The sequence below is a fragment of the Cariama cristata genome, unplaced genomic scaffold (assembly GCF_000690535.1).
Source record: "Cariama cristata isolate BGI_N322 unplaced genomic scaffold, ASM69053v1 scaffold8938, whole genome shotgun sequence".
Taxonomy (NCBI): domain Eukaryota; kingdom Metazoa; phylum Chordata; class Aves; order Cariamiformes; family Cariamidae; genus Cariama; species Cariama cristata.
Window position 1 is genome coordinate 65917 of NW_009629391.1, and position 11857 is coordinate 77773.

The 11857-nt window shown below is 39.3% G+C and overlaps 1 protein-coding gene across 1 annotated transcript in view; it reads left to right on the forward strand.

Moving 5' to 3' along the window:
- The window catches only part of FNDC3B (fibronectin type III domain containing 3B), a gene marked incomplete at its 5' end in the record, with an annotated part of 72744 nt that extends 61586 nt beyond the window's left edge, over nt 1-11158 (forward strand). Inside the window, 2 exons of the mRNA XM_009705144.1 lie at nt 2892-3172; nt 10942-11158. Coding sequence (XP_009703446.1) covers nt 2892-3172; nt 10942-11158 — 498 coding nt within the window. The remainder of the gene's footprint in view (nt 1-2891; nt 3173-10941) is intronic.
- Nucleotides 11159-11857: the final 699 nt, after the last annotated feature.

Sequence of the window (11857 nt, forward strand, 5' to 3'; positions counted from 1 at the left end):
TTTTGGGTTTTTTTCGGGGGGGCGTCCCCCCCCCAAAGTAGCTTTCAAGGGGCTGGCCAGCAGCCAAGGAGCTAGGACCGCACAGCTCTAAGTACACTCAACTGCATTTTCTGACTTGGTTCTAGCTGGCTGTATACCTTGAACTGGCACTGTTGGGGAAGGCAAATTGAAAGAGCATGTGTGAGTAGCTTGGAAGTGTGAGCCAGAAAGTGCCTCTTGTTTGTGCAAGAGGGAAAGCATTCAACATCCGCTGGGCAGGGAGGAGATGGTGAGACCACTTCTGTGAGGAGCTTAAGGAGATTTTAATGTTAAAAATGGAAACAGCCAGCTGTATAGCATCGTTGATTTTGAGTGGGCGTTCATTTTAAGTTACCTGCCACAAAAATGTTGCACAAATCTACTCAGCCAATATGATTTACTCCATAGGCAGAAGTTAAATGAAATGCACAACAGCACTAAAATATTTTCTTGAAGTCCATTAGTGACCCATGCATTACTTTCTAGAGAACTTCATCCTCTGGATCTGGCCTGTGTATTATATGGAGAAGAATTTCTTATAAGATACACTGGAACATTTAGCCAATTTAAAAAAACCCGAACAAACGAACCTCAAAAAAAAAGTATAGCAGAAAAAGAAGGAAAGTTAAATAGTTTCAGAAATTTTAGTCTTTTTTTTTTTAATAAAAAGGAGAGAATAATAGCTGGTTTTCTTATCTGTTAGCAGCTTTAACACAAAAATATTTCTTTTACTTTTTAAAAATAAAGATTCCCCAAACCATGTTTATTCTGCCTTCTGATATACACACAGTATTGCTATCTCCATCTACTGTAACTCAATAAAAAAGAATCAGGCACATATAACTGCAGGGCAGATAATTTGTCTTTACTGTTGCTCAACTTTTTTCCTGTAATGAATATTCCTGAAAACAGTTGTGGCTTCTGCAAAGGGAAATAGTGTGTCATTTGTGGGGAGGGCACGAGGGGGGAAGTATTTAGGAAGCAAAGAAGAATGAAATTCCCATCAGTTATGATTATGAGATTGTCCAATAAAGCAGTTAAAAGCACCACTGAAAATATATTGCTTGAAGCAAGATACAGGTTGCCAAACACTGATTTAGAGGCAAGACAAATAATATCATTGGCAGACCATGAAACAAGGCTCACTTTTAACAGCTCTAGGAGCGCTTTGCTAAATACAAGATGTCCCTGAAGCAGGATTTGTTTGAAGGGCTTTTTAAAGGCTGACAAATCTAACTTTATTATCTCTTTCTTTAATTGAACAAAACACCTCCTGGAAAAACAGAGCACGGCTTTGTGTTTGTGTTATGCATAACAGAAATAAGTTGATCACTACAGTTAAGCATAGATAAGAAATCAAACAATTGTTGGATGTGTGCTTTCCTTGCCATCATAGTCCTACTGGCAACATTGTGAACCCAAGTTTTCTAATTAATTGTAATCCAGTGGGAGACTCTGGACTCACTTTTCCAAATGCAAAGGAAATGTGGATGGTGGACAGTGCTGGGCAATGTCAAAGTTGCTTTTGAAGATCTCTGCCTTCTGGGCCTCCTGTAGCTCAGCCCATACCATAATACGCTATCATAAGCTCTCCGTGTACCTTGTGGGCTAGCAGAATGCTGGACTGTATCAGGAGAAACGCAGCTAGCAGATCAAGGGAAGGTGATATTGCCTGTCACATACCATTTGTGAGAACCTGGAATACTGTGTTCAGTTTTGCTCCAGATAGAGTTTGAAATAGAGATGTTCAGATGAGATATAAAGGAAAAAGTTAGCACTGTGCGGGCAATTAAGGGTTGTAACAGTGGTCCAGACGGGCTGTGCAATCTCCATCCTTGGAAATTTTGAAGACCCAACTGGACAAAAGTCTGAACAACCTGGTCTGTGTTCAGCTTTGACCTTGCTTGGAGTAGCAAGTTGGACTAGCTGTGTCCCAAGGGCCCTTCCAGCCTGCATGGTTGTGATTGTATGCAAAGGAGCTTCTAATGATCCTTAAGAGGTAATGTTAGTCATTTCCTAGGCCATTATACAACGTGTCCCACTGACCAAGCAGCTGGTAAAAAACCAGGTCTCTACAAATGTGCAATGCTGAGCTTGCAAAAACAGCAGCCTCTGTAATTAATGAGCAGAAGTGGGCCGGATTTTGGAACTTGGTTTCCACTGGGATACTGGATCTGTGAGTCAAGATGAGAAGCTTGATAATTGGTTGCTCTTCTCTCTTGTGGAAAATACTGGGCGATGTGCTTTGGTAGTGGTTTCCTAGTGATTTGTGACTTCTGTGGAAGTCTGAGTCATAGACTTAACGCCATGCTGAGTTCTTATATTCTTATATCAGAAACTTTTTAGCATGAAATTAGCTATATTTCCTCTGAGTTGGGAACCAGTATTGCTCTCAGCAAGCCAAATGCCCCTTATGTCTAGGGGTAGTCTCCTTGCATAAGGCATCTGATGTTGCGCTCTGCAGTATACTGAGGATTTTATACAGGGCGACTCAACCATTTCAGGTAGCCAATTTGCTGAACAATGTGATGTCACCTGTCACTGGCAGCATGACTGTGACATTTTCCCTTACTAAACAAAGTTTGCTGCTAATAAAAAGGTTACTGTTAAGTTTGATTAAATAGCTACTAGGGAAAAGAGAAATAGTCACCAATTTTTCTGAGAGATACTCCTGAGTAACAAAGGGAGATACTAATTGCTCTAGTACAGGTAGAGGGTATAAGTCATGCTTTAGAGAATAAGCCAGCAGTGCATATCCTCTGAAGAATTTGTACAACTCTTCCAGGCTGCACAGTTCATTATTTTGAACTGGATAGACATGTAAAAGAGAACATTTATCATGTAAAAAAAATTATTTTTTTTTTAACACACAGGCTATTAACCAGGCAGGAGCTGGACCCTACAGTGACCTGGTAACCTGCAGAATCCCTGCATCTGTGCCTAATGCAGTCTCTACCCTTTCCGTGCTGGAAGATGAGCACGTGGATGCCTCTGAACTCTCACCCTCTGTGTGCCTTGTACTGAACTGGGAAGAACCATGCAATAATGGAGCTGAGATAACATCATACAACATTGACCTCGGTGACATCAGCATTCCAGTAGGAAATGTTACTAGTTATGTTATCAAGGATTTACTTCCAGAAACCTCATACCAGTGAGTACAATTTTTTTTGATGTGGTACAGAGCACTTGGGATGAGATCACACAGCTTGATTTTACATAGGAAATGTTTATGGCGGGGGGGGGAGGACAAACACCAAAAAAACAACCACCCAACCAACCAATAATTCCTTTATGGAATGAATTGCAGTAGTTCATGTTCAAATATTGCTTTCTCTCCCCCTTTTTCCTCTGTCTTCTCCCCTTGCATTATCTCTGACGTCTCCTTCTTTTTAGGTTGCTCTGCTAAGGTAAGGCTACACTGGTAGGTAAATAAACTTGAAAAATGGGAAATAACTAAAATTGGAATCTGACATCTCATGTTTTTTCAGGTGCTTAGCAGTACTATTCCAGAGGTTTACATTATTAACTGTATTGATCCCTGTGAGGGCATAGCAGTTTGCAAGCAATGAACTTTTATCTGTATAGCTACAGCTATTTTTTGTTTCTAGTATATGGAGATTAATTAAAAGATAATCTGAATTTAAAAACAATTTCTTTATATTGCTTCAGAGTCTAAATTTCTAAGTGACCTTGCCAAAATTTGATTATTATTTTAATGTTCAAGCTTATATGTTTTTTTCCCTAATTGCTAATTTTAAAAAAAAGAAAACTGTTCCATACAGGCAGTGAACAGCAATACAGCAGAAGATGTGACAGAAGAAATTCTATTTTAAGTGCTGTTCTAATAAAAGCTGAAATCTTGATTGCACAGTTATAAAATTAGACATGGCACAGACCTGTAATATTTTTCTTTTTTATTTGTATTCAAGGTCACAATCCTACAGGTCATGTAGAGTTTAAATGAAAAATTCATTTCTAAAATTTTATCATGTACCCAAAAAAGAGAACTTGTAGCAAGTATGCAAATACATATACTAGAAGTTATTTAAAGCAAGGAACATATCTTGCTTGCAGTGCCTAGTACAGTAGTTCCTGATCTTTGCCTAGAATATCTAGGTTTTAAAACCATGTAATAAAAAATAAAGATGTAGATTTATTAAAAATATATATATCCCTCTGACAATCTGAAAAATAAGACAAAATCGGAATTTGGTGATTTAGAACCTGTCTGTTCCAGACCAATCATATAAATCCAGGAAATGCTGACTACGTTATTGCTGTCTCCAACTTCTTCCAGTGGCTTGTAACGCTGTGATCTTTTTTGACAAAGGCAGTAATGAAATACAAGCTTTTTCTTATCTTCTGCTGTGTTTATTTCAGATCCTGGTTTTGTGGTCAATTTAAGCTAGCATTGCTGTCAAAGGAAGCCTCTTCTCCCCGCCTTGTGTTGTCCCCACCTTTGCACCAGCAAAGTGCTGTCACACCGTTCCACACTGGGAAAACTGGTCTTCTCAAAAACTAATCTTATTTTTTTTACCGTGTAAAAGGGTAGAGAGAAAGGAAGGGGTAGAAGAGGACAAGACCACCTCTTCTAGTGGACATGCGGGTGTAGGCTAGTTTAAAGCGTTTGTGAAAATACTGCACAGGAATAAAGCTGCACAACGGTTTGAGCTAATTCAGGTTTTTGTTGTCTTACCTCCTCCATCTCCATGTTCTCCCACGTTTCTCACTCTGCATTGTGTCAGCACTGGTGCTTATGTGATCTTACTCTAAGCCAGACCAGGGAACCCAACTGATGGAAGGCGAGTCAAAAACCTAATAAAACTAGGAAGAAGTTGAAGAGTTTGTCTATTGACTGGCTACCTAGCTGTGGAACTGCATCATCTGTGGGCAGTCTCATACTCCTGTTTTCTCCTTTTATGTTCAATCAAGAGTCAAAACAGCTAGAGCAACGCAGTCAAGACAGCCAGAATGGACCATCTAAATTCTTCACTGAAGTCTTCCTTCTTCAGTCTCTTTTTTAGCTGGTTCTGGGTTGTCTGCAGCTCCCTTTAGGGAAATATCCTTGTCTTCAAAGCCTGGAAATGGAGATATGGAATGAAAGGATGGGCAGGACATTACTGTTCTTTATAATCATGCTGCAGTCTTGTCCATGAGGCTCTTACTGCAGCTACCATGAAAAGTGGTGTTACACTGAGATCATACTGGAGGGTTTTTTTATTTTATTTTTTTATTCTTATGTCATTATTTTGTAAAAAGCACCATATTAAATCATGTATTTTTAGTCAGGGAGTCTGCTTGTCTCTGATCCAGATGAAAAGCCTAAAGCACAAGCATTAAGTGCAACTAAATATTGTTGAACAACTAAGTTCCTACCAAAAAAAAAAATCATTGTGAAGAGCACAAAACAGTGGATGACTGATCAGAAGTAATAATATATGAAAGCTCTTTTAAATAAAACAAAGGAAAGAAACCCCCAAATCTTGCATCTCATGCCTGTCAGGGAAGACAAGTGACTGCAGTTGAGTTGCAAAAGCACCTCATCTATAGTTTGAAGTATTTTTCTGCTAATAAAAATAGGCATGTCAAAGTGTATTTGCTACCGATCATTAACTCTTTCATTAATATTTCTTCTTCAAGCCTATCTTGACACCTGTCTTTCATCAGAGAGTGTCTGTGCCTTGATAAGTGTATCTGTAAGAAGCATGTTTATCAAGCTGAGTGCTAAAAGGCGGTGGGTTTTTTGCCCTCCTTGTTTTAATCAGAAGAGTGTTTTAGACAATCACTGATCTCATTCTCTAAATTTGTTCACCAGTGGTTTTTCTTTTCATGTCAACTTTGTTTAACTCAACTAGCTCTTCTGTCTCTCGAGTGTTTATTCCCTGCTGTGTTTAAAAGCAGTGAATGTGTTTTCTTCCAGGCCTTGTTTTTCCTAGATTAAACCAGCCAAATACTACTGGGTTTGAGGCTCTGAACTCTCCTGCCAAAGTTTCAACAGAATTCGAAGTAAATCAGCAAAGGGCTTGTGTGTGTTAGTTGCATTGGAATTTCACTGTCAATGTTTCTGTTTGTGGGAACTCAAAATTGAAAGCAAATCTTGGTGGTTATGAATCCACCAAGTCTAAAATTGGAAAGGAACATTGTTTTGCATAGCGGTGTGATTCTAACAGTGTGTCTACGTGTTGTCCACCCTGTTGGACTTGTTAGCTTAGGTCTGGCATTGCTTTGCTGCTTGCAGCTTCTGTGTGGGAATGGCCATACATGAGCAACTCAGGTGTACACTGAGCAAACACCAGGCCCTTTGCGGAGGTGGCCTCGAAAGTGACAAGTTGGATGGTTTCTGTGTCTTAGTAGCAAATCCAGCCAGCGGGCCACAAGAAGGATTTGCATCCCAAAATACATTTAAGACAAGAGGAACTGGAGCATGCCTCTGCCGTGCTGCTAACGGCCAGCATAGGGCTGATTTCAAGAGGACTTCTCCACTGTCAGACACAGACCAGCACTCCTGTTGCAAAAAGCAGATGCCTCGCAAAAGCACTATGTAAACGTCATTGCTGGTGAGCAGCTGCAGAAATATGTCTGAGAGTTCTGCAGTCTTTCCATTTTATTGACATAGCTGTGAAGCTCTCTGGAAGCTCTGATTATAGCTTAAAAACACTTGGACTGGTTTTCTGTGAACTGCTGTCGCTAGAAGTGAGTTAATAAGTATTCCACAATAAATAACTATGCAACAGTAATAGAAATACTAATTTTCTGTTACACTGTTCCCAAGCTTCGTTCAGCGCTTGCCATGGTTAATAGTGCTGTGCTGTTGAGGTACTTCACTGCAAAACAACTTCCGATTTTTAAGAATGCTTATGTTCTTCTGAAGTTACATCGTTTACAGAAATACATAGTAGCCTTATTAAATTTTAATAGCAACACTTAATTTGGTTTAGGAATAAAAATTCTAGACATTTTACATTTCTAAGCTGTATCGAGGAAAAGATCTTCCAAGATGAAGAGAGAAGAATCCACAGGGATGCTTAAGTTAGCAATGCTTAGGTGGGTTATAAAACAAAATTTGTACTTCAGAGTGTAAAAGTAGGTCTTGTTCCAGCCCCAGAAGAGTGCAAAGTGAGTGGGGATCTGTGGGGCTGGCTTGTCCTGGGGGCTATGTGTGATTACTCCCCATTCTATTCAGGGTGCTGATGGTGGTGGGGCATGCTGCTTCTCCTCCCTTTGGAAATCTCTGGCATTTTAACTCCTGCAAGTTTCCACAGGCACATGTATTGCAACTGGTGGCGTTCCACTTATGGGAACTAGCAAATCAAACTCTTCTCATGTCAGACTCTTAAGATTAATTCAAAAGTTGATTTTTCAGTTTGTTGGAATACTATACAAAGGATTTTGTGACCAATCTGAAAATAGCATCCTGTTCAGTGTGTTTATTTTCCTGGGTCGAGAATGTTAGAATGGTTGGTTAGAGATCTTATAATAGTTTCTAAATTTGCCTAGTCTGATTTATTTTTTTCTAAATGTTTAAAAGATGCAATAGGAAAATGTGAGAATGAATACAAATATTATTGGTCCAGAGTCTGCTGAATTAGGTACCATCCCTAAATATAGTCTTTACATTTGCAAAAAACTTACTTTCAAATTGTGATTGTCAGGTTTTAAAACCACCTTTCCGAGACGCTGTTTGGGGTATTTTAATTTAAAACCATTAGTGAAAAAGTTGAATTCAGGAAGTGGTTTTATTGCAAATATTTCTACATGTCTATATACTACTTTTACACTAAAATAATTGATTTTTCCCAATGTCAGTTGTGTGAATAGTAATTTGTTTCCACTTAATTGTGGAAGTTACCTTACCTACCGTGGCTGTACCACCCAGCTGGAGGAGCTCCGAGTGTCGCAGGCTGGGGCAGGGGCGTGAGAAAGCACCTGAGCTGGAACAAAGATGCTGCAGTACAAGGCATTCTCCCTCCTCCAGATGGTCCTCCTTTCTCCCTTTCTTTTTCCCTTCTTCCTTCTCCCCTTCCCTGAGGATATTTCCATTGTGGATACACTGCTGTGGTTCAGAGGGAGGGGACAGCTGGGTCTGGGTTGTGCTGCCATGTGCACAGAAAACCAAAACTAGTCGTTTGTGCGTGGCTAACAAGCTCAGGACCTGGGAATGGTAGGGGCAATTTACAAAGAGTTTTATGGTGGTATAATCAGCAGAAAAAGGGTAGCCGCATCCAGCCATGTTAAAGTCAAATAAATCAATTCTTGCTTTCCGAGTCTCATCATACATCTGGAAAGATGCCTGTCTCTATTTTAAGACTTAAGAGTTTCCATAAGTCTTACAGTGCTCCAAAGTCAGAAGGGGTGCTGGAGGGTGTGCGTATTTGTGTGTGTCAGAAGGTGGGAGCAAGAACACCGTGCAGCAGATGGAAGCAACAACAAATGAGGGAAGAGACACATTCTTACCTTGTGCAAATACCTGGCAAAGGGAAGACAAGTAAATGCAGATGTATGTTCATGCACATATCTAAAAAGCACATCTATCAGCTTCTGCTTAAGAAATGGGATGTGATATTTGAGAGAGATTTGTTTCAATTGCTGCTTGTTTTTAAGTGTGGTAGCTGCCATTTGGAAATGAGTTAAAGTTATGATGCTTGAGGACAGGAGAGGCTTTGTTGTTACTGGGATTTTGGATTATACAAAATAAAACCCAAAAAAAAGGCTAGGTACTCTAGAGCGTGTTGCTGTAATCAATCTACAAAAAAGTAGTAGCTTTTTGTAATGTAACTGTTTCTGTGCATGTGCTAATGGATAACTTGCCAGAATCCAGCAAAAATCCAGGCAGTTTTCACTTTTTTTTTTTCCCTGGAGAAACCACTCAATATTAATGTAATGACTCTTCAGTCTGAAGCAAACCAATAACACAATATGAAATAAGATCAATGCCTATATTAATTACACTTCTTAAGATACTAGAAAAGCCTTTTGTTCTTTCTATGTCAAATGCTTGTATGCAGCAGTTGAAGAGGAGGCTCCCACTACATGTTTCTTCGTACCATCCACCCTTTAGGAGGAAGAGGGTGAGATCACCGTTGTATAGTGTTGTAACGTGGTCAGGATACATTTCCTGAAATCAAAAGGAAGGTTAAAAGGAAAATGCAGCTCCATGCCAAGCAATGCTTTTACCCTTGTTAATGGCTGGGTCAATAAGCGAAGGTTTAACCACACATTTCCACATGGCTGTGTAAACACAGTGCATTCTTACAGTGTACAATTACTTTATCTGCCTAATCGGAAGATAAGGCTCTATTATTTTGCAATATGTTTATTAATCTTTTAACCATTTTTGTTCTTGAAATTGCAGAAAATATGGGGGTTTTTGTTTTGTTTTTAATGGAGAGTGTTGTTCTCTGGAGGGTTTTTCCTGTCCCTTTAACTCTGCCTAATCTTTTTCTAATGGTAGAGCTGACAACTTGCTGTTCAAAGTGAAGTAATTTTTCATAGGTTGTTTATATGAACTTACATTGCTTTATGTACTTCAATCAAAATAAGTAGCTATGCCAACCAAAGACAGTTCTATTTATCTTCTGCTTTCTCTGAAGCAGGCAGTTGTAGGGGTGTACCAGGTTCTGCTCTTCTCCCCCTACCACCTTCCCCAGGGACTTCTGGCTGCTTGGTGGCTGATCGTTTTGAGAAGAAGCAACAGTTCTTGTAGAGAGTCTTTTCCCATGAGAAAATACTAGGCTGCTGTGCACAGGATTTCCAAAGTAAATGGCATCTGTCCAGCTATCTAAACCAGGCTGAACTATCTAGAAAATGAATTAGTTTGTCCATCCTGTTTTCTCTTATTTTCACTTTGATTTAACAAACTTTGGAAACTTTTCAGGCTCATCTGTACCAGTATTTCTAGTTACACAGTCCTCAAAGCTCTTTCAAAATGCATATTTCACATTTTTGTTAGGATGTTGATGTTACCATAGTAAAAGAATACTGTTTTTCAAGCATTCCTGTAAGCAGATTCTCATTGTGATAATTATTAAACTAAGTTGCAGACAGATAAGAGAAAGTGACAAAGCAGAAGCCAGGAGTCATTCTCTTAAGAAAGAAATAGAATTTAGACGACTGGCGGAGTCTTAAGACTATTTCCAAATTAAAACTTTTATGACCAGTTAGGTCGTCTGCTTTTCTTTTCTTCTAAATGTCTTTAATGCGATTCAAATGGCTTGAGCTTTTGTGCATCTTGTGGGAGTGACTTGAGGCCAACTTTTATTTGATCTAGTAGATAGTTCACTGATGGTTAGTATTTCCACAGTTTGTGTAAGACATGTAGAAGGTTTGTAGATTTAACCTTCTCGGTTAGCTCTTCCCAGTAGAGTTTCAGATAGTTAAATAGTGTGCTTTGTGAGACACTGCACACACTGAAATAATACTGTTCTTTGGTCTTCAGAGATACTTACCAACACAGAGATGGGTTTCATGGCAGTGACACCAATGCTTTTACTTGATGTTCTCACCTAAATTAGTCCATGACCTTTGTTAGACAACCACAACACACTTCTGCATTGTATTTATTCATAGTTACACGCTTCATGTTTTCCAGATTGGATTCGTATCGGTGTTGCTCTCCCTTGTTCATGTGGTTAAAGGGACTGCCATCAGGTTCTGAGATTGCTTACCCAAATCTTCCCCCCTCCGCTTTACTGCATTTCTTGGTATCTTCACTGCAGCTCTTACACTATAAACAGGATGATAATACTTGTTATGTTTACAGAGCCTTTCATTTTGCCAAAGCAAAGTACTGAGAGCTGGGAGCGGGCACTGTGTTAGTGACGAAGCAGTCAGGTCCAGAAGGCTGTTTTGTTTCTCAGGACTTTTTTATACCAAGAACCTCGTGAAAGCACTTTCTTTAACATTTATTGTTGTTCATTTTAGGATCAGGATCCAGGCTGTCAATGAAATTGGAGCTGGACCATTTAGCCACTTTATTAAAGCAAAAACCAGGCCGTTACCACCCTTACCTCCTCGGTTAGAGTGTGCTGCAGCAGGTCCTCAGAGCCTGAAGCTGAAATGGGGAGACAGCAGTTCCAAGCTTCACGTTGCCGATGACATGGTCTATATCTTGCAGATAGAAGACAGAAATAAAAGGTAAGAGATCTGAATCTTTTCCTTGTGTAATTAAAATGAATTCTGGTTCGTCATAATGCAGTTGCGAATCATGGTAAGAAAAATGTTGTTTTCCTGATTACTTCATGCCTACAAATATATAGAAAATATTGTTTTAATAGGGATTCTGTGCCTGTAGTCTAACCGAGCAAATTATGTAACAAAACTGTTAAAGTTGTTGTAGAACAACTGAAATCAGTGCTGTACTGTTGAAAACTTAGCAAAACCCAGGCCCCTCTGCCAATAAAAGTTAATACCAAGATTCATGGTCATAGTGCTTTACCCTTTGGAATATACAAAACAAAGATATGCCACCCAACATGCTGTGTGTATTAGTAAAACAAACGGTTACAAAATCAGAGGTCTAGGAAGGGCACAACTGAGCAGAACAAGGTTTTTTGGGCAACATGATGGTCAGGATTTTGTGACTTATTTTGTAATATTTTGGAGCATTAGAAAATACGAGCCTGGCATCAGCTTGGTAGCTAAACAATAATTATGAAATAAGGATGCAGAAGAGCTCATCCACCATGTTTCACTTCCCTAAAATTTTCTTCAAAGCCATGAGAGCTTTTGGTAAGCAAGAAAGACAAAAATGAACATTAAACAGTCAGTGCTCAGCAAAAAGTATTTTTCCATGCAAGCTTTGTATGGGAAGGTTTGATAATGTAGCTCCAAAGTTGTG